General features: G+C 43.9%; 2 protein-coding genes and 1 pseudogene across 2 annotated transcripts in view; all 3 read left to right on the forward strand.

Annotated features, from left to right (window-relative positions):
• Nucleotides 1-3296, forward strand: part of LOC149282424 (uncharacterized) — a 66055-nt gene extending 62759 nt beyond the window's left edge. The window contains exon 4 of the mRNA XM_089498201.1: nucleotides 1824-3296. Within this exon, the coding sequence (XP_089354327.1) occupies nucleotides 1824-2642 (819 nt within the window). The 3' untranslated portion in view covers nucleotides 2643-3296. The remainder of the gene's footprint in view (nucleotides 1-1823) is intronic.
• Nucleotides 3297-3678: 382 nt separating this feature from the next.
• The window catches only part of LOC149282427 (uncharacterized), a 179170-nt pseudogene continuing 154997 nt past the window's right edge, over nucleotides 3679-27851 (forward strand).
• Nucleotides 13082-16655, forward strand: LOC149282428 (uncharacterized; the record flags this gene model as incomplete). The annotated part of the gene is made up of 2 exons (XM_089498138.1): nucleotides 13082-13961; nucleotides 16630-16655. Coding segments are annotated over 2 exons (906 nt in total), but the record flags the coding sequence as incomplete, so codon positions are not given.

The raw sequence follows: 27851 nt of genomic DNA on the forward strand, positions 1-27851 counted from the left end.
ATAAAGGGCTTCCATTTAGCAATTATGAACAATGTCTATGAAGAAAGGAAAGGCAACACAAAAATTCCTTTTTCTCTAATGTTTCTTTTTCCTATCTGAGCTTGCTTAGGGTCTTTTACCTGAAATGCTGGAGTTTGGGGAAGACACCTGCAAGTGCTATGCTTTTAGGGGAATTAGATACTTAGCTCAAAGGGGAGATATAGTTTGATTGAGGCAACAGTGACCTCAGGATCCAGCAAAGCTATAGCAGGTCTGCAATCACACAGAACTCCAAAGGCATTTGAAAGGCAAAATGAACACACATGCACAGAGAGAATTAGGTAACAAAGGTGGGAGTGGTGAATAAATGTAAGACTTTGCTAATGGTAATATGTTGCCTGGATGGATCTCAATCCCAGTTGCTGAGAATCCGGAATGGGGAGAGAAGTCAGTAGCTCCCATGGCAAGTGGGGTTGGAGAGTGTATTGAGGTGCTTAGCCATGTAAACTGACAGAGGACCCTATCGCATGGGATAAAAAAACACAGCTTAACTTTTCTGAATTGAATTCTGATTCGGGCTGCATCCGGGTCCTATCATATGTAAATCTCCGCTGAATCCACCAGCCAAATCCATCCTGGATTCAGCCCAAATCCCCATAGCACTCCAGCGGCCATTTTTTTAGTGTTGGAAGCTTCCACTTAAAAAAGAGGGGGATGGCTGAGCATGGCTTGGACCCAGGCTACATCTGGGATGGATTTGGCCAATAGATTCAGCAGTGATTTACATAAGATTGGACCCGGACATAGCCCGAATTAAAATTCTGTTTGGGAAAGGTACCCTGGCTTTCTTACCCCATGCAATAGGGAGCAGAGTGTCTGCCTGCAACTGGACTGAGGCTGAAGAACAGCCACTAGGAGCAGATATTTATGCTGTAATTGTTGCTTAGTGGCAGAAACTGAGGGTACAAAAAGGTTTAAATTGCTTTAGAATGTTTCCTGGGTGAGGAAAGAATGGTCTGAAACCAAATTTAATGCAATGAGGGCTTGGTTTAAGCTCTCCCCATTTACTGTGACTTCCTTCACTCTGTCCATCACTACTTCTCTTAAATTAATGAGAAGAATTAAATTAAATTAAAATTATATTCTGGCCTCAAAAAGAAGAGCCCTCCCTCCGCCCCAACTGTCATCATCAGACCTGGGAGGGAGTGAAAAAGACAGGCCCAATTTCCATCAGGCCTAACTGTGAATTTTACTGTAACTCAGGTCGCTCTGTTTTATTTTACTGTATTGTATTTATTTTTGTATTTTATTTTATTCTCTTTATTTTTATTGTTGTAACCCACCTGGATTCCTTGTGATTGGGCAGGCTATAAATAAATCATCAGCATCATTATTATTATTAGTGCAAGTACCTCAGACAAAAGGGATTAGCACACTGATTCTCAGAGCCTTTTTCTGACTATTTCCTTCCAATCCCATTCCTTAGCCATAATCCCTTCAACCTCTACAGACATAAATGGATCATGCAGCTAAATCCACTCATTTTCTCAAGGCAGGTTCTCCTACAATCTCTTCTTTGCTACCTCCTATGAGTAGGGATCCATACCTGCAAAAATGCTAAATTCAGGGCACCCACTCCAACTTTATTAATTTTATATCAAATAGAGAAGGGTTAACAGGTGGCTAAATCTTGGGGTAACACATTCCTCTCTTGATTCAGAGAGTCAGTCTTGTCTGTCATTGTTCTTTTTTTTTTTTCAGAAGAACATGTCAGTCTTGAGAGAGTCCATACATGTGAGAGGCCACATAAATGCCAGCACTGTGGGAAATGTTTTTCTTCAAAGTCAGACCTTGTGAGACATCAGACAGTCCACACAGGAGTGAAGCCATACAAATGCCAGGGTTGTGGGAAATGTTTTTCTCGGAAGTCACACCTATTGGCACATCAGAGAGTCCACACAGGAGAGAAGCCATACAAATGCCAGAATTGTGGGAAATGTTTTTCTTCGAAATCACACCTAGTGATACATCAGAGAGTCCACACAGGAGAGAAGCCACACAAATGCCAGCATTGTGGGAAATGTTTTTCTCAGAATTCAAACCTCCTCATACATCTGAGAATCCACACAGGAGTGAAGCCATTCAAATGCCAGCATTGTGGGAAAGGTTTCTCTCAGAAGTCAAACCTAGTGATACATCAGAGAGTCCACACAGGAGAGAAGCCATACAAATGCCAGCATTGTGGGAAAGGTTTTCATTTAAAGTCAAACCTAGTGACACATCAGAGAGTCCACACAGGAGAGAAGCCATACAAATGCCAGCATTGTGGGAAATGTTTTTCTCAGAAGTCAAGCCTAGTGACACATCAGAGAGTCCACACAGGAGAGAAGCCATACAAATGCCAGCATTGTGGGAAAGGTTTTCCTTTAAAGTCAAACCTAGTGACACATGAGAGAGTCCACACAGGAGAGAAGCCATACAAATGCCAGCATTGTGGGAAAGGTTTTCCTTTAAAGTCAAACCTAGTGACACATCAGAGAGTCCACACAGGAGAGAAGCCATACAAATGCCAGCATTGTGGGAAATGTTTCTCTTCGAAGTCATACATAATGATACATCAGAGAGTCCATGCAGGAGAGAAAGCACATAAATGCCAGCAGTGAACTAACACTGTTTTTGTTAAGAAGTATTACAAGAAAAATATTTTCAATGCATTGGTGATAAGAGAAAGCCCTTGTGATTTTGTTTTTAAGGGTTGTCTGTTCATAAAGTTATTGATTTTTGTATGTTGTTGTTGTGTTGTTGTTGTTTTTATTTATTTTTATAGAATTCTAGAATAAGAAAGGACCACAGGACCCATGCAGTCCAACCCCCGACACACAGGATGACAAAGCATGGATTTATAGGATTCTGGCTCTGTAAGGCACCACAAGCACCATCTAGTCCAAGCCCCTGCCATACAGGAAGATGTAGCATGGTGGGTAGGTGTGTTATGTGTGAATGTGACAGAATTAGAAGATGAAGGATGAGATGAAGGATCTGGCACAGAGAAGCAAGAAAAGCTCAAACTGCTGAGTCGAAAAGGAATGTGCAAAAGATAAAGACACCGTAATGCAAGGACATGAAACCGAATGTACTAAAAGAAGAATGGACTGTGTATAACACAACTTGATGTACAGAGCACCAGAACAAGAATGGAATGGGAACAAGACGTCACTCATCAGGAAAAATGATGCACATATAAAAAGCATAAAGGAATCTTCAAAACCATGGTGCTAGTGTGCCAAAATCAGCTGGAACTGGCACCCATTGCTCCTTCAGGAAACTGATCGACCTCTGGGGAGATTTGTGTGCATGAGCATTGTATGAATGTGCGCATGATTTGAGGCCTCTTGATATGTAATATAGTAGAATGAATGTCCCTAATGTTAGAATAAATGTTACATACAAAGTGTTTGAACCCAGATCTGGTCTCTTATGTGTCTGATTAAAAGTTTTATAGTCCAGATCTGTATTTACTCACCACTCTGGATGTAAAGAAGAACACCTAGATTGGTGAGAGTTGTCTGATCTCTCATTTCACCTTCTGGAGCTTCTGCACTGATCCCTGAAAGCGGAAAGAGAACTAACCAAGCAGTGGGAACACACTTCCTTTGTTAACCCATTACGGTTCCACTATAAGAGACAGGCCTTGGAGTTATGATCCACTGCCAGCCGTAAGGTTTGGTTTAAAATATGGGGGCTCGCTCATCACCTGCAGCCTCTGGTTCTGTTGGAGGCAGGGCCTCTTCTCCAGCATCACCTGGAACAATGGACAAGAACAATGGACAACAACAGATGGATGTGGCATGTGTGTTTGCGCATATACATCTGTATATATACATCTGTATATATATGTATGTATGTGGAGGCATCTCTATCTAAGTGCATTCAGACTTATACTTTTAAGAGCCTACACACACAGACATGGAATGTTTAAAGTCTATAGATCTTGCATACAATACCCATAGATACAGCTATACATACCCATAGATACCTGTGTACGTACATGTATTTATATATATATATATATATATATATATAGAGAGAGAGAGAGAGAGAGAGAGATGCAAACACATGTACACATATATGTTGGATCATATATATATGATTTATATATTTATATATACTCTTCTACTTGCATACAATTTAAACATAAGGAAATGCATAGAGAAATATGGAAGTACATATGAATGCGCATGTATACACCCCCCAGGTTCTGGTCAACATCAGCATGTATATATAATTATAATTGTATATATGTTTACTTCCGGTTATAACAGCATAACTGCCCTGCAATTGCTGTAATTGGAATTTATACTTTGCGATGTTTTTATGATATGTATTTTACACATGAATGCCTCCTGAGGACACTCTGAGGGCTGCCATTGGCTGGAATCCCCATCCCTCCCACCATCCCTGGCCCTGATTGGCTGGAATCCCCATCCCTCCCACCATCCCTGGCCCTGATTGGCTGGAATTGCACTCCTTCCCACCATCCCTGGCCCTGATTGGCTGGAATCGCACTCCTTCCCACCATCCCTGGCCCTGATTGGCTGGAATCCCAGTCCCTCCCAATATCCCTGGCCCTGATTGGCTTGAATCCCAGTCCCTCCCACCATCCCTGGCCCTGATTAGCTGGAATCTCAGTCCATCCATCGATCCCTGGCCCTGATTGGCTTGAATCCCCGTCCCTCCCACAATCCTTGGCCCTGATTGGCTGGATTCCCTGTGCCTCCCACAGTCTCTGGCTCTGATTGGCTGGAATCCCAGTCCTTCCCACCATCCCTGGCCCTGATTGGCTTGAATCCCCGTCCCTCCCACAATCCTTGGCCCTGATTGGCTGGATTCCCTGTCCCTCCCACAGTCTCTGGCTCTGATTGGCTGGAATTCCTGTCCATCCCACCATCCCTGGCCCTGATTGGCTAGAATCTCAGCCCCTGCCTCCTTGTTTTCTGGGAGCCATTTTGTGCTGCTTGTGACTATGGAGAAAATTGTTCCAGAACCTTCTCTGAGTCTCAGTTGAACAGAGGCCTCTCTTTCTCTCCTGAGGCTCCAGAGTCAGAAGGAGGCCAGGCTCCTGGGGCCAAAAGGAAGGAAGTGTGTCTCTTTTCTGAGAGGGTTTTCTTATTACAAAGCTCTGCTCCTTCTGGGGATCATGGGTTTTAAAAGGGATCAGAAATCGGGAGGACAGTTTTAATACAAGCCTTATTATTATTCTTCACAAACATCGGTCTTTGGCTTCTAAGAGAAGGCTTGTTCCCCAAAAAAGGCCAAAAGGAGCTCCTTTGGGAGTTTTTAAATGTCTCCCCAGTTTCCTTATTAATAGATTTTCAGGCAAGAAGGAAGACCAGACCATCTCATATTATCAAGAATGAAACAAACAAGCAAACATATAAACAAACAAACAAGGATAAGGGACTGTTTGGGGACTTTTGTGTTCTCACAGCCATCGGGTGCGATCAGGAAAACCTTTCTCTAGGATCAGAAATCGTATTTGGGGCCCTTCCGACTTTGAGGCCCTTTCATCCTCCATTTTGGGTTCCCAGAAGGCCTCAAACTGCCAACTGCCAAGCGCTGAGGCAGAGGTGGCCATTTTGTGTTCTGGGGGCCATTTTGTGCTGCTTGTAACTGTGGGGAATAATGTTCCGGAACCGTCTCTGAGGCCTCAGTTGAACAGAGGCCTCTCTTTCTCTCCTGAGGTTCCAGAGTCAGAGGGAGGCCAGGCTCCTTGGGCCAAAAGGAAAGAAGTGTCTTCCTTTGTGCCTCTACCCCTCCGTTTTGGGGGGAAGGAAGGAAGGAAGGGGCCTGTGGGGGGCTCTGAGGAAGAAGAGGCAGGGACTCAGGGCCAGTGGGGAGGCTGAGATTTGAGGGCTGGGAGAGAGACTTGGGAAAGAGACCTTCCCTTTGGGCCCTAGCTGGGGAGGGTCCACCGGTCCTTGCCTCCCCCTTTGGGAAAGGAGACCCCCTCAGCCCCCTGGACTCACTCCTGCCACTCATTCCTAGAATGGCTGGGACTCAGAGGAGTTTCCTAGGCATTGTCACCTTCTGCCCTCCATGGCCATTGGCACTGACCTTTTCCCATTGCCTTCCCTCCCTCAGCCCTGTGGACCTCCTCCTCCTTCGCACTCACAGCAACCCTTCTCTACGGCTGAGGAGACGGCCTCTGACCCAGGGAAGCTCCGGCCATAAAGGACTGCAGGAGAGGCCTTTCTGGGGCTGCAGGAATCAGGGTCTTTGTACTGAAGGTAGGCCTTTATTCCTGGAATTTTTCTTTAAATGCTTCAGTCCAGAATTGTATGGAAATGTTGCAGCTGAGAGACTGAGCCCATGCTTTGCAGGCATAAAGCCCCAAATTCGCTCTCTAACAGCATTGTCTTCCCAGAAGGTGGAAGGGAGATTTCCAGACCTCAGACACACAGTGCGCAAGTGAGTCCTTTTTATGGGAATTGTGTGTGTATGTGTTGTTTACTAGAACTTTGTGAGATATTAGTTTCACTGGGTTTATAAAATGAATTTATATACGTCTTCACTTACCCCAAATGAGCATAATCCAGGGTGCAATATTCAAGTCATAAACCTATACATTTATAGATATTTGTTATATCAAGTGCAACATATTCAGCAGTGTGCATCTTTTTAAAAAATATTCAAGGAAAAATGAAGAAATTGTGATTTTAACAATAGATCCATTCAGAAACAATGCACACAAATGTACATGCCTCAATTTCTATGTGGCTTCAGCAAGAAGAGGGAGGAGGTAGATACCTCATGCTCCTGCTATGACTGACATAGACAAACACAGCAGTTAAGCTTAGAAAAATAGTCTCATCTGCAAAAATGAAGTAATTATTTTGACCAGTGTTTAAATGGGGAGGGGGCCATGATGATGGGAGGACATGGATTAGATCTGTAAGGTAATTCATGTCTCATCCAGCCCAAGAGCTAGAGCTTCTCCACCTGGGACATAAAGCAGGTCCTCCCCCTCCTCCTCTGTGTGAAAGAGAAGTCAAATTCTCATCAGTGATGATGACACAGCATGAAAAATTTGCATTCCTGAATTTAAAAATCTGAGGAGTCCTGAATCCTGTTGGTTAACTCTAGAGAGTAGACCCACTGAATCCATAAGTGACTGGTGAGTCAATATATAGATAAATCCAACTGATTCAGTGATTCTACTCTGATCAGGACTAGGCATAGGATACAGGCTAGGATTTAGGCCTGCATGTGGCTGGAACAGGATATTCCCAAGACAAGATGGACAGGCAACAGTGTGGAAAATGGGCACTCTCCACACTGGCAGAGACACTCTCAGAATTGTGACTTCTCTGCATGCAGAAGGCTGCCATGGGAATTGGGTGCTCCCTTTCCATCAGCTCAATCCTCTGGTGCCCCCTGATCCTGGGAGAAGGGTTGGATCCCATGGAAGGGGAGAAACCTGAGAAGAGAGACCTTCTTTCCTGCCCTACCTGACCGGGCGCCTCCCTGGTGAATGGCCAGTTGTAGACCCTTTCCACCCAGAGCAACACTGGAGCATAGAGAGTTCTGCTGGTTTGGCCACTGGGAGAATGAGGAACCACCAGGCCAGACAGCCTGACCCAGCAAAACCTTCTATGCTCCAGTGTTGCTCCGAGTGGAATCAGACTACAACTGGCCATTCAGTGACCCAGGTACTACCATACAGTTGTGGAAGCCATCCCGCATGGCTACTCCATGCCTGGTGAGAGTGTTGGTGTGAGGTATTAGAGAAGCATCCAGCTGTGTTTCTGTAGTCAGAAGCAAAATGAAGAAATCTTCCTCTGAGGGCATTGTGGACCTCTGCAGGTTTCAGCAGATAATGCACTCATTTCACATCCAGCTATGAGGACATAGTCAGGACCCTTTGCAATTCCCCATCCCCTGATCCCCAGCTACTCTCACAAGGCATGGAGTAAGTGTTGTGTAGGGGAGCTGCAGTGAGTCTGTGCTAGGTCCAGGGGGTTTTGTTTGGTGTAGAGGGAAGAAGGGGATGCTCACCTCTACATTGGCCTAAAGGAGGCATATGTTACCTGCATATGTCATCAGCAGGATGCTGTTCTCTGTGTCTTTGACTGCTGCAGGGTTTCTTGCTAAACCAAGCCTTACCCTGGTCTCTTTTCTCAGGAACTTCATCGCGATCCCCTTGTACACAGCGTTGGGACATTGTTTGCTGGAAGTGACCAAAGTGCAGGGCCACCAGGATCCCCCTGCCCACCTGATGGCCAACACAAAGGCCAAGCAGACGGAGCTGGGCTCCAACAGAAAGAGGCTGCCGAGGGTTAACAGCTCTTTGGTAAGTTGCCATCCTGACTGTTATTTTCATCTGTGTCTGGGCTGGATCATGAAAGCAAGGGAAGAAGATACTGTCCCAGTTTGGCAGAGAGAGTCCTGGTTAATCCTCTGTCTCCTCATTTTTTCAGGGGCTTAGGAAATGTCCTATTTCACTCTCCTCCTCCCATTTCCTCCTTTCTCCTCAGGTCAGTTAAGTTGTTGCAAAGTGCATTCCAGGTTCAAAAGAGTCTACAGCCCATCAATGCAAAAGAGGGGAGAGGGGAGGAGAGAAGGGGACAGGGTCTTGCCCTTGCCAGGAGTCTGAGCCAAAAGCAAAATGCTGTACCCTTTCTCGCTTGTGTGATCTTTATCATTAACAACTTTGGCCATCTTGACCCACTTCTGGTGTTGCTTGTCCACATGTGTTGCTTTCCCCATCTGTGAAATGCTGGATGATATGGAAGAAAATCTCTGGACTTAAATTGAGGGTGGGCCCAGTGGCCCTCAAGCCCAGAGTACTCTCCAGAACTGTTTATTAAAAATGAAATTTGCCTCTGAAATTAGGTGAAATATGGCTATATGAAAACTAATATACATGTTGGAATAGCCAGTATGTTAATCAATCAATAATATTCCAGAAATGGCCGAAATTATATTGTTTATCATATTGTATATTATATTGAAAGGATTTGAGACAAACTGGATCTCAAAGGCTGTAGCTTTTTGCTCTCTTGCAGAATTTAAAGTTTATTTCCTGGACTGAATTCTGAAGTGTTGAAATAATATTTGCAATGCACCATGTGCTTTCCTCCCCTTTTGCTTAGTTACTCTCTGGATCAGGGCTATTTTCTATTGCAGGTGACCTTTGCGGATGTGGCTGTATATTTCACTGAAGAGGAATGGAAACGGTTAACGAAGAAACAGAGACTGATGTACAGTTATGTGATGATGGAGAATTATGGAAATGTAGCCTCTGTGGGTAAGGAACCTGAATCCATTTCACTTCCTTTGAAGACTGAGGGCCCTTTCATAATTCACTGTCAGATTGCTATGATTCCACTTTAGAATTATAAAATCAAAGAGTTGAAATAGACCACAAGGACCATCCGGTTCAATCTTCTGCCATGCAGGAATAGACATTCAAAGCACCCCCAAGGGATGGCCATCCAGCCTCTGTTTAAAGACCTCCAAAGAAAGAGACTCCACTAAACTCTGAGGGAGTATATTCCACTTTTGAAGAGCTCTTACTATCAGGAAGTTCCTCCTAAGGTTTAAGTGGAATCTCTTGTCCCTGTGGCTTGCATCTATTGTCCCATGTCCATTAATTTGAAATTAATAATAATAATAATAATAATAATAACAACCATAATGCGATGCCACCATGCTCTAGATGGAGTATATTCCACTGTTGAATAGCTCTTATTGTCAGGAAGTTCCTCCTAATATTTTGGTGGAACCTTTTTTCCTGTGGCTTGTGTGATCGAGTTTGGATTTATATAAATTTTGGGTACCAAGCGATCAAAAATCATGACCCCTGACTGACCCCATCACAGCCGCCATTATCCCAAAAGCGAGCTGACCACGTAGCCAGACAAGCCTAGCAGGCCATGGCTAAAGCAGAAAGGTAGATTTAAACCTTTAAAACCAGTTCTGGGAGTTGCCATTGTCGCAGGCAACCTGAATGAGGACAAAGGAAGTTTGCCTCACCTATTGATGGTATTAAGTACCCAGCCATCTACATAGTAGTCTTCTCCCAAAGAAGTGGCAGACCCTTTTGTGTATCCATTGTTTAACTTTAGTCTTAGTCAATAGATAGCCATGAAGACCTTTGTTCCGCAGGTAGCTATAGCCTGAGGATACGTTTCGCAGTATAAATAAGACCCAGATTCCAGCCCTCCTTTGGGCTTTCTGAGCTACAGTTCCAAACCTCAACTCTGTTGATCAATCGCTCCGGAGCTGTCTTGGGCACTGTGCCCTGCTGAAATCACTTGGGCAAGCCAAAGCCCACTGTCTCTTTCAGGCCTCTTGTTAGCTTAGCCCGCTGGAACTTAGCTCCTAGCCATCGCGGTTGCCGCTTGCTTTCTGTTCCCCGCTGCCATGTTCACCTACCAACATCCCTCACATCTGTCACTTGGAGAAGACTCCTAAGGTAAATATTTCAACGGTGCCTCTATCCTTTCTCCTTTACCCCCAACTCTTCCCCTCCCTTGCTTTAGCATTGAATGTGCGTGTGCATGTGTGATCCCTTTTTGGTTGTGTGGCTTTAATATATGTTTATATTTTAATTGCAACTCATTGACATTGCAGTCTCTGTTTCTTGGGGTTGGACTATATGACCTCTGGTATACACATAGGGACCCAATCCGCTGCGTGCGTTGTTAGGACACGCCTCTTGTAAAGTTGAGCTAATTAAATTCCTCTGATTTGATCCTTCCTAACACTTGCATCCATTGTTCTGTGTCCTTTGCTTTAGAGCAGCAGAAAGCAAGCTTACTCCATACTCAGTATCTCTTCAAATACTTGAACAGGGCTGTCATATCCACTCTTAACCTTCTCTTCTCCAAGCTAAACATACCCAGCTCCTTAAGTCATTCCTCAGAGAGCATGGTTTCCAGACCATTCACCATTTTGGTTTCCTTCCTCTGGACATGCTCCAGTTTCTCAACATCTGTTTGAACTGTGGTGCCCAGAACTGGACACAGGATCATTGCAAGTGAGCCCTGACCAAAACAGAATAGAGTGGAACTATTACTTCCCTTGATCTTGACACTATACTCCTATTGATACAGCCTAGGATCACATTGGCCTTTTTAGCTGCTGCATCACACTGTTGACACATGTTCAACTTGTGCTCTACTACCATTCCTAGTTCCCTTTCACACGTAATTTAATTGCCATAACAACTTCCTGTGGAATCTTGGAATTTCTAGTTTTAGTGAGGCACTATTGTTCTCCACTTTGTAAGGATTCTCAATATCCAATCCTAAACTGCCAGTTCTGGAATTTTGTGGGAAGGAGCCATGGAGATTAGTGCTTTTTGCCCCTAAATGGTCCTCAGCCCATTCCTGAGCAAATTTCCTGGCTTTTGTGGCCCCTCTTCCAGCTTTTTGAGGTTCTGGAGAGGCTTCATGGGGAAAAGGCCTCCCTTGGCCCTGCAATGGATCAGAGAGGGCCCAACAGTGGCAAAATGGCCTCCACTTCCCCAAAGGGATGCTGTGGGATATTGAGGGGCAAAACATTATACCATATTTTTAGGCAACACAATTTGGGGTTTCCCCTGAGATCCTCTGGGGTCCAATGTGACCATCACACTTCCGAACAGTAGTCCATCTCTGTCTTAGAGATGCCTTAAGGTTGTTTTAAGGCTCATCCCTCACACTTGACCCTCACTAATATCAGAAACCAGGTCCCAGACTCCTTGTTCTCCCTTTCCTAATGCATTAGTTGTATAATGATTGTCTTGCCTTTCTCAAGAAATGAGCCTCAAAGTGTCCCTTTTGTGCATCACACTCTGTGGGTGTGTGTCTGTGATAGAGAGATGGAGACAATGTGAAAAACAGAAAGGCAGGGAAGAGATGCTGAAGGTCAAATGGTAAAGCAGTGCAGATGGGCAAGAGGCAGGGTTGGAGAGCGGAGGGAAAAAAGGAAGGGGATCAGGCCTCTGGGATCCAGGAGGAGAAGGCAGGAGCAAAGCCAGGATCGCCTAGCTTGAAAAACACACAAAGCATCACAAGAAGTAATTTGTATTGTAGCAATAAGGGTAAACATCAATCCATAAAATGAAATCCTAAACCTGGCAGGTAAAAATTGTCCCAAATAACTTTGAGAAATATAGACTTAAAATAGTAGCTTTGGCACGGTTGCTTAGAAAGTTGTATCCTAATCGAGTATCTCCCAAGCTGAGTTATATAACATTTCAAGCAGAATACAAGCTGCACATGGCGTGTTTATAGTGTTTATAGTGGCAACCCACTCATTAACTTCAAACTTCTAAAATGATTCATATAAAACAGAACAGTCAAATGGATATAGTGCAGAAAACACCGTATACAATCCTATTAATTCCAAAATGGAAGTTGTATAAAAATGTAATAGCCTGACTCTTGGTCATAATTATTTCAAGATATTACATGGGTGTTTCTACATCTGTTCAAAAAAAAATCTGCTACAAATAATCGCAGATGCACAATATCTGGCAACTTTAACAGTTACCTGCTCCTAATAATACAATTATTTGCAAGCTCTCCTCTCTGACTTCCATCAACTTCACCATCCCTTGTACACACAACTCTAATCCACACCAATCCACATGTGAGCTGTATACTGTATTGGTTGTGAGTCATCTCCTGGTGCCACACAGCATGAAGGGACCTCTGCAGTTACCTTCCATCATGCCTTGGTCTCTGACTCAGGACTTTATGGCAGTCTCACAGGATATAATGCCACTTGCCAATCAAACTATTTCTCCACATGTTTAATAGAATATTTTTGCAACATTCCTTTTTCTGACTATCTGCTTCCAGTGATTCCCTTAAGTCCCCCTCCAATCTCTTCTTTGTTAACTCCTATAAAAAAGGATACAATTGTTCCATGGATTTAGGGGCATAAGTAGTACAGTCATCCTTGGGTTACTAGCAGAAACTCTCTTAATTTAATCTCTAATAAGGAGGGGTTAATGAGGGCTAAATCATGGGTAACACCCTCCTCTCTTAATGCTGATTTTCAGTATTATCTGTCACTGTGCTTCTTTACAGAAAAAGATTTGAGTCATGAGAGAATCCACACAGGAAATAAGTCACATAAATGCCAGCATTGTGGGAGACATTTTGCTTACAAGTCAATCCTTGTCATGCATCGAAGGGTCCATACAGGAGAGAAGCCATACAAATGCCAGCATTGTGAGAAATGTTTTTCTCGGCAGTCACACCTAGTGACACATCAGAGAGTCCACACAGGAGAGAAGCCATACAAATGCCAGCATTGTGGGAAATGTTTTACTTCGAAGTCAAACCTAGTGACACATCAGAGAGTCCACACAGGAGAGAAGCCATACAAATGCCAGCATTGTGGGAAATGTTTTACTTCGAAGTCAAACCTAGTGACACATCAGAGAGTCCTCACAGGAGAGAAGCCATACAAATGCCAGCATTGTGGGAAATGTTTTTCTCAGAAGTCAGACCTAGTGAAACATCAGAGAGTCCACACAGGAGAGAAGCCGTACAAATGCCAGCATTGTGAGAAATGTTTTACTTCAAAGTCACACCAAGTGAGACATCAAAGAATCCACACAGGAGAGAAGCCATACAAATGTCAGCATTGTGGCAAATGTTTTTCTCAGAAGTCAGACCTAGTGGGACATCAGGGAGTCCACACTGGAGAGAAGCCATACAAATGCCAGCATTGTGGGAAATGTTTTCCTCAGAAGTCAAACCTTGTGATACATCAGAGAGTCCATACAGGAGAGAAGCCATACAAATGCCAGCATTATGGGAAATGTTTTCCTCAGAAGTCAAGCCTAGTGAAACATCAGAGAGTCCACACAGGAGAGAAGCCATACAAATGCCAGCATTGTGGCAAATGTTTTTCTCAGAAGTCAGACCTAGTGAGACATCAGGGAGTCCACACTGGAGAGAAGCCATACAAATGCCAGCATTGTGAGAAATGTTTTTCTCGCAAGTCAAGCCTAGAGACACATCGAAGAGTCCACACTGGAGAGAAGCCATAAAAATGCCAGCAGTGAACTAACATTATTTTTGTCAATAAGGAATACAAAAAATATATTTGCAATCCTGCTGTGCTAAGAAAAGGCCCTTGTGATTTTGTTTTTCTGTCCATATGTCTGTTTATGTTTTAAAATTGTATTTTGTTAGATTTAGGTTTTAATTGCTAATAGGATAGATAATTGTTTCGGGTTGTAACTTTGGCTGGGGATTGTGGTTTGTGGTATAAGTTAGCTAAATAATAATAATAATAATAATAATAATAATAAAATTTTATTTCTATACCGCTATTCCAGCGATCACAGCGGTGTACATCAAAGAGTAAGACAATTGAAACATTAGCATGAAATAATACAAAGTTAATAATTAAGAACAGTAAAAAAAAAAAAAAAAAACTAACAACACCCTATACAAGTGGCTGTGTAGAATGGAATACACAAAGACATTGTCACGGGGAAAAGAATGACCACAAGGCTCACGGGGGGAAAGCCTGGCGGAACAAAAAGGTCTTCAAGTTCTTCTTGAAAGTATCGAGGGAGGTGGAAGTACGGAGCTCATTGCGGAGGGAGTTCCAGAGCTGAGGGGCTGAAATAGAGAAAGCCCTCTGAGCTGATACATATCGAGTGTCTGGAACTCTTAAAAGATGTCTTTCACCCGACCTGAGAGTGCGGGGCGGATTGTATGGGGAGAGGCGGTCCTCCAAGTACCCTGGGCCCAAGCCATTTAGGGCTTTATAGGTGATAACCAACACCTTGTATTCGGCCCGGAAGCGAATAGGCAGCCAATGGAGATCTTTTAGGACTGGTGTTATATGGTTGGCCCTGGAACATCCAGTAACCAGCCGAGCAGCCATATTCTGCACTAATTGAAGCTTCCAGGTTTGGTACAAGGGTTGCCCCATGTAAAGCGCATTACAGAAATCTAATCGAGAGGTTACCAGAGCATGTATAACGGTTTCAAGGTCCCCCCGGCCAAGGAAGGGTCGCAGTTGGCGTATCAGCCGAAGCTGATAACAGGTGCTCCTGACCGCCGCATCCACCTGAGCAGTAAGGTGAAGCGATGAGTCCAGAAGCACCCCCAAACTGCGAACAGAGTCCTTCACAGGAAGCGTGACCCCATTTAGGACAGGTGGAAAAATTTCCTTACCCAGACCAGGAGAGCCAATCACCAGTACTTCCGTTTTCTCTGGATTCAGGCTGAGTCTGTTTTCCCTCATCCAGCCCATTACCGACTCCAAGCAAGCATTAAGAGGAGAGATGCCATCCTTAGTTACTGCATCAGACGGAGACATCGAGAAAACTATTTGGGTGTCATCAGCGTACTGATAACACCGCGCCCCGTGTCTCCGGATGATCTCTCCCAGCGGCTTCATGTAAATGTTAAAAAGCATAGGGGACAAAATCGCTCCCTGAGGGACCCCAGATGTCAGGGCCTTCCTATCGGAGCGACAGTCCCCCAGCTCCACCATCTGGAATCTGCCTGAGAGGTAGGAACGGAACCACTGCAAAGCAGAGCCCCCGATACCCAACTCCCTCAGGCGACCCAGAAGGATACCATGGTCGATGGTATCGAAGGCTGCTGAAATGTCCAAGAGCACTAACAGGGACACGCTCCCCCTGTCCATACCCAGACGGAGATCATCAACTAAGGCGACCATAGCAGTCTCAACTCCATAGCCCGCCCAGAAGCCGGTTTGAAATGGGTCCAGATAATCCGTCTCATCCAAGATCCCTTGAAGCTGAAAGGCAACTGCCCTCTCGATCACCTTCCCTAAAAATGGCAGCAGCGAGACAGGCCGATAATTGTTCCGAATTAGGGGGTCAAGGGAGGGCTTTTTCAACAAAGGTTTAACAATGGCCGTCTTCAAAGTTGATGGAAACTGCCCATCCCTGAAGGATGTATTGATAATACGGTGCAACATATTAGTCACAACCGTTCCCCCTTGAGCTGTCAGCCATGAAGGACAGGGATCGAGAGAGCAAGTCGTCTTCCTAACACTTCGAAGAATCTTGTCCACATCCTCAGTACAGACAGACTCAAAGTGATCCAGTTTAACCAAGTCCACGGAGGCTCTGGACACCTCTACTCTAGATTCTGAACTAATAATGGAGTCAAGATCAACCCTTATCCGGGAGATTTTATCCGCAAAGAAGTTGTTAAACTCGTCGCAGCAGGCTTTCGATGGTTCCAAAATAGGGTTCAGGGGAGGAGGGAGTTGAGTAAGCTCCCTCACTACCCTGAACAGCTCTGCCGGACGCGACTCCGCAGACGCGATACGCGCAGAAAAGAAAGAGTTTTTCGCTGCGATTATCGCCACTCCGTAGTCCTTCAAAAGAGAGTCCAGGAGTGTCTTGTCGGCTAAGGTCTGATGTTTCCGCCATTTGCGCTCTAGTCGTCGCAAAACCCGCTTCCTGGTCCGAAGATCTTCCGTATACCAAGGCCGTTTTTTGGAAGCAGGTCTGAGAGGACGCTTGGGGGCGATACTGTATATAGCCCTGGAGAGATCAATATCCCAGATGTTAGTTAGGGCATCAACAGAATCACCATCAGTTCCAATCATAAGCCCCTCTAGGGTTTCTTGGAACCTTTTGGGTTCCATCAGCCTTCGAGGGTGGACCTTCCGAATAGGTCCGCTACCTCCAGGAGGGATCCGGGTAGAAGCCTTGATATTAGCCTCGACCAGGAAATGGTCCGTCCATGACAAGGGAGAGACATTAGAAACCTCTGCCCAAGGCGTCTCCATATCCATACAGAAGAGAACATCAAGTGTATTACCAGCCGAATGCGTAGGTCCTGAGACTAATTGGGACAGGCCCATGGCTGTCATGGTAGCCATGAACTCCTGAGCCGCACCAGTTGGATCACGACTGGTCTCGAAAGGGATGTTGAGGTCCCCCACGACTAAAAGTCTAGGGGACTCCAACAACAGTTCCGAGACCAGCTGTGTCAGCTCGGTTAGGGAGTCTGTTAGTGCACAGGGTGGCCGGTAGACCAACAAAATCCCCAAACTGTCCCTGTTCTTCAGGGTCAGGTAAATACACTCGATGTAATCTGTCTGACGTAAATGGTTCCTGGTCAAGGAAAGGGTGTTCTTATGGATCAAAGCAACACCTCCCCCCCGCCCACCTAACCTTCATTAGTCCTTAACTGAGTACCCAGCTGGGAGGGCCTGAGCCCACACCGCTTTGCTTTCAGGCCCAAGCCAGGTCTCAGTAATGCATGCCAGGTCACAACACTTTTCCTCCAACAAATCATACAAGATATGGGTCTTGTTCTTTACAGACCTGGCATTGCACAGGAGCAGAGACAGGGTTTGTGGTACAGTTGGACTGACCCACAGATCTTTTTGGCTAGGAGAGAGGATGGAAGGAGGGATAGATATTACGCATCGATCCCGCCTTCCTTTCTGAAACGACTCCACTCTCCTACCACTATATCTCCCCCTGCCCCACACTACTCTAATAGGAGCTCCATACAACACAGAGCAATCCACCATCCCCTCGCCCAGCTGTCCATCATCCATGGCCCAATAATACCCACACAGCAATGTAACAAAGCTGCAGCAGAGGAAGACAACACTACACGTTATTCCTCTGCTGCGCACACAGCAACTGAGGACCTGCCCCAAGCCTGCCTGAGATGGTGCGCAGGTGCGCAACTGCGAACAAAGTCTGTTGGCTGCCAAGTCCCTGGACAAATGCGCAGCTGTGCAAGTTCTTCGCTGCCCAAGGAGCAGCCCGGCAACAGCAGCAAACAACGGCGTCCCTCAGGGCATTGGAGGGGGCAGGACGAGGAGGTTTACCCACAGGTAGACTTTATGGCGTGCCCCCCTCACCGGCACGACCCTCCGCGCCTTCCCCTTAGGTGTTCCTGGTCCTTCGGTAAATGAGGGGCTGGGATTTGTTGCAGTTGGTTAGAATAGTTTTGGGAATGACAGCGTTTGGAATTTGTGGGATGTTGGCTGAAGAAAGTGGAGGCTGATATTAACAGGAAGGTGGCTAGTTTCTGGGAATGGCAAAGGGGGGCTTGTTACCTGTGGGGCATAGACTGTGGGAATTGAAGGTGGGGGCTAGGTTTTAAGAGGGTGGAGTTTTAGGTTTGGGGGTTTTAATGTATTGTTTGGATTGGAGTGGGCAGTTCTGACGTAAATGCTGAATTTCTGACTATGTGTTCTCAATAAAATTCTTTGTTGTTTCAACAGACTGGACTCATTGGTGTACAGAAGTTCTGCATTTGCACAAAATTTACCCTTTCTTCTCTCCTCAGCCATCATCTCCATTCCCAGCTATAAGAACAGCAGAGGCAAACACACACACATTTATATATACGTATATATGTGTGTTTGTGTTTGTGTGTGTGTGTGTGTATTATATCTACATACATACAGTATACATAGACTTTATTTCCAATGCAGAGCCTTCCTTTCTTGCCTTTCCTGGGCTCCATTGTGGCCTCTTCGAAGTGTCCTCAAAATAAGGAAGGAAGGGGAGGTCACTGAACCCCCGGCACACTCCTTCCCTTCCCTCAAAGGCCGCCAGTGGAATAAACAGCAGGAGCAGTAAAGCCCTGGTGATCCCTGCACATGATCAGAAGGGGTCTTTGGATGTATGTGCGCATGCACAGTCTCAGCCCTAAAGCCATTGCTGCCCTCACACTCTGTTCTGAGGGAAGGAAGGATGGAAATGGGGGGAAACCGTTGTTTGTTCAGAGGAATGGCTGGAATGTCTTCGGGGGGAGGGGGGCTTGGGGATTATAAGAAGAAGGAATCCCCTCTTCTCCCCCCAACCAAAACACAGGGTGCCTGCCAGGTCTCCTATCCCTCTTTCCTTCCCTGCCCCCTCCTTGGGGGATTCCTTGGGGCCCTGGTACTTATCATGAGAAGAGAGGGCAGGGGGGACCATTAGAGACAGGCATGACCATGGAGGGGGGTCCAAAGATAAAAAGGGCTTTGAGGAGCCCCCTCCATCCTGGAAAGTGGGGCAGAGGAGAGGCCCTCCCTTCTGATGCCTCATTTGGAGAAGATTTTTGTGCCAAATAAAGAGCACCACACAGCATAGGGTTCAATAGCATTGGAAACCATATTATTGGGGGGGAGGGGGTTTCTCTGGGGTCTTGGGGGGAGGAGGGGGGAATCTGGGACCTGACTCAGGCACTCCCCCCCCCCAGAACCCATTATTAGAGCCTTCCACAGCTCACTGTGATGCTTTAAATGACCATTTTGCAAATAAAATCTCTCAGATAAGAGCCAACTTGGATGCCGACATTATTGCTGATGCTATAGGTGAGGTGTCCAGTGACTCTGTGAATGGGATCATCCTGGATCAATTTAAATCTGTGAGTACTGAAGACATGGACAAGCTCCTTGGAAGTGTGAAGAAGACAACTTGCCCTCTCAACCCTTGCCCTTCATGGCTAGTCATCCAAGGAGGAGATGCACTTAGGACTCACCTGAGATATATCATAGATGCATCTCTGAGGGAGGGCTATTTTCCATCTTCCATAAATGAAGCGGTGGTACAGCCGCTTCTGAAAAAGCCCTCCCTAAATCCCTTGGACATGAACAAATACAGACCGGTCTCCCATCTTCCATTTCTAAACAAGGTGATTGAGAAAGCTGTTGCTCTTCAACTCCACGTGGTCTTGGATGAAACAGATTATCTAGACCCATTTCAAATTGGCTTCAGGATGGGATACGGAGTCGAGACTGTTATGGTCGCCTTAGTAGATTATCTTCGCTTGAGTATGGACAGGGGAAGTGCAACCCTGCTGGTGCTTTTGGATCTCTCAGGGCCCTTCGATACCATCAACCATGGCATCTTTCTTGAACGTCTGAAGGAACTGGGGACGAGGAGGCAATGCATTGCAGTGGTTCTGGTCCTATCTCTTGGGCAGATTCTAGATGGAGATTCTTGGGGATGGTTGGTCCTCTAAGAGGGAGCTTAAACCTGATGTTCCTTAGGACACCATCCTCTCCCCAATGCTGTTTAGCATAAACATGAAGCTGCTGGGAGAGATCATCTGGAGACATGGCATTGGATGTTATCAGTATGCTGAGGAATCCCAGATATATCTCTCCATGTCCCGGACTTCAGCGTCAACTAAGAAAGGCATCTCCCCTCTGAATGAATGTCTTGAAGAATTAATGGGCTGAGTGAGAAAAAAACAGAATGAAGCTGAATCCAGATAAGACAGAGCTGCGTAATGTTGGAGATCCTAATCCAGGTATGGAGGTTTGACACGTGTGATCCACCTGTATAAGGGGTCACACTTTCCCTAAAGGACTATGTTAGTAGTTTGGGGGATGCTCCTGGATCCATCACTCCAGATGTCAGCTCAGATACATGTGACGGCGAGGAGTGCCTATTATCTCCTTCAGTTGATATGCTAACTGCACCCAGTCCTGGAAGCTGAAGACCTAAACACTATAGTTCTGATCTTAATTTTATTTCATTATATTTATCAATTATTTCTATTAACTGATTTTCTGAATATATCTGCTCACCTTTTTCCTCAAATAATTTTTCAAAATATGTAGTGAAAGTATTTTTACTTTTCCCTTGTTCCGTTATGATTGTGTTATTTTGTTTAATTTTAGTTATCATTTTCTTTTCTCTCTCATTCTTTAATCTATTAGCCATCCGTCGGCTTATTTTATTAGCATTCTCAAATTGATTTTGCTTTGATCTTCTTAAATTTATAGCTATTTCCTCTGTCATTTTTTTTCTCTAATTGTTCTTTCAATAGTTTTATTTCATTCATTATTTTTATCCCCTTTTGTTTGTTGTAGTTTTTGTTCTCTAATTTTAAATTCATTCCTAATTTTTTCTTCTTTCTCCTTTTGTCGTTTTTTTATTTCCATTGTTCTTTGTATAAATAGTCCCCTTATAAATGCCTTACTAGTATCCCATACAACCTTCATTTTTACCTCCTTTCCACTGTTTTCTTTGAAAAACATCTTTAACTCTCTCTTTACCTTATTTACAAATTCTTCGTCATCTAGGATATCCTCTTTCATTCTCCATCCTATATTTTTGTCCCAATTTATATTTAATTCCAGCTCTATCATATTATGATCCGACATCGTCCTTGGCCAAATTTCCATTTTTTTCACTTTAGTAACCAGTTGCTTCGTCACGAAAAACATATCCAACCTTGAGAAGGATTTATGTGCATCTGAATAGAAGGTATACCCTCCTTTGTTCCCATTACAATGTGACCAAACATCTAACAAATTAAATTCCTCTTTTAAAACAAAAAACCTCTTGGTAATTTTCCTTGTCTTTTCTTAATTACTTTTTTCTGGGATTTCCTGTCCCAAATTGGATTTATAACTCCATTGAAATCTCCTGTCAAGATTAATTTGTCATTATCAACTTCTCTCTTAACCTCCGCCAAATTTCTATAATAGGTTTCCTTCTTCTCTAATGGCCCATAAACATTAATCAGTACATATTTAACATTATCTATCAAAATCTCCACACACAAGAATCTACCGTCTTTATCTTTCTTCAGTAGCTTTGCTGCATACCTTTTATTCACAAAGATTGCAACTCCCCTCTTCCTTTTATTTACTGTGGCACAAAATAATGTCCCCAATTTACTATTTCTCAAATATTTTATATCTCCACCTTTTATTTTTGTTTCCTGTAAACACAGTCAATCAAAATTATTCTTCCCTAGATACTGCATTACATGCTTTCTCTTTCTCTCTTGGCTTATTCCTTTTACATTCCACGAAACTATTTTAAGCCCCATTTTCCTTTTAGAGAGGTTCTTATGTCTTTTATGTAGACTTTCCTATCTCTCCTGAGTAACCCTCTTCTGAGCTTTTGTTTCCCAAATTGTCAGTATTTACCTCCTTAATCCCTAGATTATCTCTCCTTCCTTGCCCTTTTCTCTGGGTCTTTTCTTCTCTTTGTCCATTTACACTTTCTCCTTCCTTCTTGTCCCTTTCTTTATTTCTTTCTTCTTGCTCTCTGTTATCTCTGCTTAATCTCTCATAAAAGGCTTTTCCTTGTTCTATTGTACTTATCCTATATCTCCTCTGATGGTAATGAAAGATCACTCCTTCTATCATATCCCATCTGTACAGTATCTCATTCTTATTGCAAAAGAATATTGTTAGGAATTTATATTCCTGTCTCTTTCTAATTATTTGCAATGGTAAATCCTTATAAATTTCCACTATTCTATCTTCCACAATCAATTTTTTCTCATAATTTCTTTGCAATATTTGCTCTCTCATCCTTGAGCTTGTAAAACATACCGTAATGTCTCTGTCCAATTTCCTTTCCTTTGCTATCTTTGAGCTAAGTCTAAATATCTTATCAATCTGTGCCTCCATCAAATCCTCCTCAATATCCACATATTTTGCCAGCATAGGTATAATTTTGTCATATATTTGTTTGTCTTGTTCTTTATTTCCCTAATTTTAATTGCCCTTTCCCTATATCTGACCTCCTGCAGAAGATTACTCTGTTGTTCCCGTAATTGAGCCTTTTCCAATTCTTGTTTTTTTTCCAGACTTTCCGTTCTTTCTAATACTTCCTCCACCTCCACTTTCACTCCTGATATCTCTTTAGCTGTCTATTTCCCCCCCCCATCCATCTATCTCTTTCTGCATATCCTCCCTTATCTCATTCCTGTTATCCTTCAATTCATCCCATATCTCCTTCTTAATTTTTTTAATTCCCTTAGTTCTTGTAGTATTATAGCAGAGATGTCCGCTTGCCCCAATGATCCTCTTCTCGCCGTCATACTTCTAGTTTGCATTCACTTATGTTTTACCTATTACCTTTTCTCCTATTTTCCTTACTCACTTTAAAGGATTACAATCCTTAATTTACTATTCATGCAAAACCAATATCCGTACTAAAGTATCCATATATCAAATACCAATATGGGAATCAGATAATTATAGTCCTTATTGCTTTAGATGTTTTCCCCTTAATATGTGGGTGCCTTGAGTCTGATTCTCTCTTCCATCACTGTCTAGTCTTTTAATTCCACCTTCTTTCCAGCTGTTTACAGTGAGGTCTGGTTGTTATCTTTACACTGTTATTTCTCTCTCTTAATTTACTCAGCCTGTACTCCCAGCTGTCCGTAATGAGCTCCAGCTGTGTTCCTTTTGCTGCTTTATCTCACTTTTGAATTGCTGTCTTCCCAGCTGTCTGCAGTCAACTCCCAATATTTCCAATTTCTTTCGTTGTCCAACAATTACACTCTCCAAATTAATGTTTAAAGTTTGTTTTATCAAGATATCGAATGTCCAGTCCAGTGTCCAGTATCCAATCTTATTCAAATCCTTCTGTTAATTCAAATGCACCAAAGAAAACCCCTTTTGTAAACACAAACATTCAGGTATTCCAAACATTCAGGATCTGTTATTAACTTTCTACATCAATTTCTTACAACTCAATACTTAGTGACTTTCAGCTTAGATACAACAAATAGTCTGTAAAGGAGTAGCAGGCACCTACCACAGAAAAATAAGTTCAGAAGCTTACTCCTCTTTTTTACCTCCGTGTTTATCAGTAATTTACAACAGAGTCCAGCTTTCCTCAGTCTAAGGTTTTCTTTTCCCACACTCTTCCTGGTAAGGAGCTACTGCTCAGAGATTCAATTATAACACAGAGACTTATCAAAATCTTCTTCCTTCTTCAATGTATAAAGTAAAGTTTGCCACGTTGCATCAGAGAATCCACACAGGAGCAAAGCCCTACAAATGCCAGCATTGTGGGAAATGTTTTTCGTCAAAATCAAACCTAGTGATACATCAGAGAGGCCACACTGGAGAGAATACATACACATGCCAGCATTGTGGGAAAAGTTATGCCTACAAATCAGTCCTTGTCATGCATTGGAGAATCCACACAGGAGCAAAGCCATACAAACGTCAGCATTGCGGGAAATGTTTTTCATTGAAGTCATACCTAGTGATACATCAGAGAGGCCACACAGGAGAGAATACATACACATGCCAGCATTGTGGGAAATGTTTTTCTTCAAAGTCAAACTTAGTGAGACATCAGAGAGTCCACACTGGAGAGGAGCCACACAAATCCCAGAAGTGAAATGACATTATTTTTCTCAAGAATGCATACAAAGAATATATTTTCAATCCACTGGTGATAAGAAAAGGCCCTTGTGATTTTGTGTGTTAGGTTTGTGTGTCCATATGTCTGTTTAAGTTTTAAAGATATATTTTGTTATGTTTTGGTTTTAATTGCTATTAGTATATTTCTTTTCTTTAGTTTATAAATTTGGCTGGGGATTATGGGCTGTGGAATAGGTTAGCTAGATAGAGGGGTGGGATTTGTTGCTGCTGGCCAGAATAGTTAAGGGAATGATAGCTTTTGGAATTTGTGGGATGTTGGATGAAGAAAGTTGGTAGTCGGTATTAACATAAAGAGGGCTAGTTTCTGGGCATGGCAAAGGGGGCTTTTTTACCTATGAGGCGTAGACTGTGGGAATTGGAGGTGGGGGCTAGGTTTGGAAGAGGGTGGAGTTTTTGGTTTTAGGGATTTAATGTATTCTTTGGCTTGGGGAGGGCAGCTCTGATTTAAAAGCTGAATTTCTCACTATGTGTTCTTAATAAAATTCTTTGCTGTTTCAACACACTGGACTCACTGATGGACAGAAGTTGTGAATTTGCACAAAATTGACACTTTCGTCTCTCCTCAGTCCTCAGCTCCATTCCCAGCCATAAGAACAGAGGCAAACACACACACAAACACACACTCACACTCAGAGAAACAGAGCTATATGTACAAAGCAGAGCCTTCCTAGCCTTTCTCTCCTGAGCCCAGCTCCGCTGGTTGGGCTCCATTCTGGAAGGAAGGACGGAAGGAAGGAAGGGCATACTCCTTCCCTTCTTCCAAAGGCCGAGAGTGGAATAAGCAGCAGCAGCAAGGGCCGTGTGATCCCTGCGCATACTCAGGAGGGGCCTTTGGTTGCTAATGTGCATGCAGAGTTTCAGCATCTGAAGCCATTGCTGCCCTCACAGCCTGCTCTGAGGGAGGGAAGTGGAGGAGAGCCCTTGTTCATTTGAAGGATTGGCTGGAGGGTCTTCTGGGGAGGGGTCTGGGGAGTTGTAAGAAGGAATGAAACCCCGATTTCCCCCCAAAGAAAGGCAGGGGCCTGCCAGTCCTTCTTTCCCTCTTTCCTTCCCTACCCCCTCCTTCGGGGGGTCCTTGAGGCCCAGGTACTTGGGAGGTTATTATGAGAAAAGAGGGCAGGGGGGACCCTTGGAGAGAGGCATGGCCATGGAGGGGAGGGGGATCTGAAGGTAAAAAGGGGTTTGAGGAGCCCCCTTCCTGCTGGAAAGTGGGGCAGAGGAGAGACCCTCCCTTCTGATGCCTCATTTGGGGGAGATTTTTGTGCCAAATAAAGAACATCACACAGCATATGCTTCAATAGCATTAGATCAATCAATTTTTTTATTAATGCTTAAGCCAAAGGCCATTCGCATGATTAAAATGTAAAATCGGTGACAGAAATTCAGAATTATAAATTGCTCCATAAAATAACTAACATACAAATTTTATACATAATAAAATTCCAGGCATTTAAATAAAACAACATAAACTTCAAAGTTTAGATAAGATCATCCCCATGACAATCAACTGCTATGTCCACTATTAGCCTTGCCCAAATTTTGATTGCTGTTGAGGCAAACAGTGAATCATTATAAGTTACCTGAGAATCAATATCAGACAGGAGGAAAAAAAATCTCTTCAGAAGTGGTATTAGACTGTAAATTGGACAGAATAGATCCCATAAATTTAGTTCTTGGATCAGTAAATAGTGAGCACAAAAAGCAGATAATGAGGCAAGTCCTCGATTTCTGGAGCTCCACAAATACATAAACGGGAATCCGTAGGTGTGTGTGAATATCTACCATCGATCATGGCTGAAGGCATTGTTTGGAAACGAAGAGCTGTAAAAGCCTGCCTAAGCTTTGGGAATGTAAGCTTCCCTAGGTAAACAGCCATGTGATGGTCCAATTTATATAATCTAAACCATTTGGAAAATGTCGAAATGTTAATAGCCAGTCTATCCAGATACACATCATGGTTAAAAATGCAGCTTGGTAAATGTTGGAAACACAACTTAGGAAAAACCTTAACCGGAGAACCTATTACAGATCTCCAGTAGTTAAATAAAGCAAAATGAATACAAGCTCTGATGGAAGGGAGGAAGATCTCAGCCCAAACCAAAGCTGCAGGTGTTTCAGGTGAAAGTAGAAGCAATTTCTTGAAAGATGTATTCTGGATGGCCTCCAGTTTCACCAAATGGGAATCATCCCATCTCCACACAGTGTGCCATATAGGATCTGAGCTATAACTTTCCTCTGAAATATTTTTAGAGCTGGTGCGACCAGATGACCCCCTGCCTGGTTGTAGGATCTAAGGATTGCTCCAATAGATCTCACAGCCATTGCTCTACTAGCTTCTATGTGGGACCATTTTAATAGGTCCTCTGTCCCCAATGGAGGGAATAGTGACCTTCAGCCCAACCTTGACCAGGAAACGATCAATGGTCCATGGCAATGCGGAGATATGGACTATCTCCACCCACGGATGTGCCTGTTCCGTACAGAAGACCACATCGAGAGTATGACCTGCACAATGCGTGGGATCAGACACTGTGATGATCTCCTGGGGTCCAAGCAGCCAAACCACAGCCCTGTTATGGCTCTTAGCCCAGCAGACCCTTAAATTCCTTAAATCACGCTGCCTCCACCCAGTGAATTATAAAAGGATTTCCCTTAAACTACACTGGAACCGGTTAAAGAACCTTATTTCTACTTCTTTATTGATCTTCCCAAGGATCAACCGAGCCAAGATACGTGTAAAAGGAGCGTCAAGTAGTAGCTACTCCAAGGAGATATTTATCATAGTTAACAACATATAACTGAAATATACGTCACACAAGGTATTAAGAGTCTTGCAGGTACAATATTTGTAAGTATATAATATTCAGTTCATAAAAGCTATTAAAACAATAAATAAACCTAAGCGTCCAATTCTGAGACTAACTTCCAAGATCTGCTCTTTAACTCTCTCTCTCTCGCTCTCCAACCGACACAATTCCCCCAACTGTCTCTTGGTCTCTCAGGCCTTATATCTCCTTCTCATGGAAGCTTCCAGAAGAACCTTTATTTTGCTCTCTGATTGGTCAAGAGAGCCTTCCGTAGCAGTGATGTCATTCTGCGTTTGCATAAACCTCCCTTTACTGCCTGAAGAAGAACACCATTGACTGGAGCCCTGTTATTACAACAACAACAACAACAACAGCAACAACCCCTCTTCCTTGGAAGAGATTCACAACTATACCTTGTTTGCTGGGAAGAATAGGAGTGTTCCAGAGGTTCCCATTTCCACTAAGATCAGGAGCTCCCAAATTCCCATGGAAGAGGCTTCCTAAGGCATGTGCCAGGACAGAGCGGGGAACAGGGGGCTCCTCATGGGCGGATTACCGTTTGTCAGCTGAACCTGGAGTTCAGGGTCCCTAAGAAGAGGAGGTGCCCAGGCCCCCCAGAATCCCCTCTGATCCTCCAGGAGAGCAAGACTCAGGGAAGGGACAGTCTGCAAGGGGCTGAGAGCCACTTGGGCCAAACCTTGAGGGCACTTTTCCAAAAGCTGGCCAGGATTGGTTTCAGGGGCTGCCATGTTCCTCTCAGAGGACCATCAGGATCTCAAAGATCACTCCCCATTTTGGATTTTGTCTTTTGACTGTGCTGCCCTCAGTGGAAACTTGCTTACTCCTATGGTGCCATGGAGGTGAGCATGGAACGTACAGGGAAGATGGCTTTTGCAGTCT

This window comes from Sceloporus occidentalis, unplaced genomic scaffold (assembly GCF_023333645.1).
Source record: "Sceloporus occidentalis isolate IW3139 unplaced genomic scaffold, rSceOcc1.0.p SCAF_114, whole genome shotgun sequence".
Lineage (NCBI taxonomy): Eukaryota > Metazoa > Chordata > Lepidosauria > Squamata > Phrynosomatidae > Sceloporus > Sceloporus occidentalis.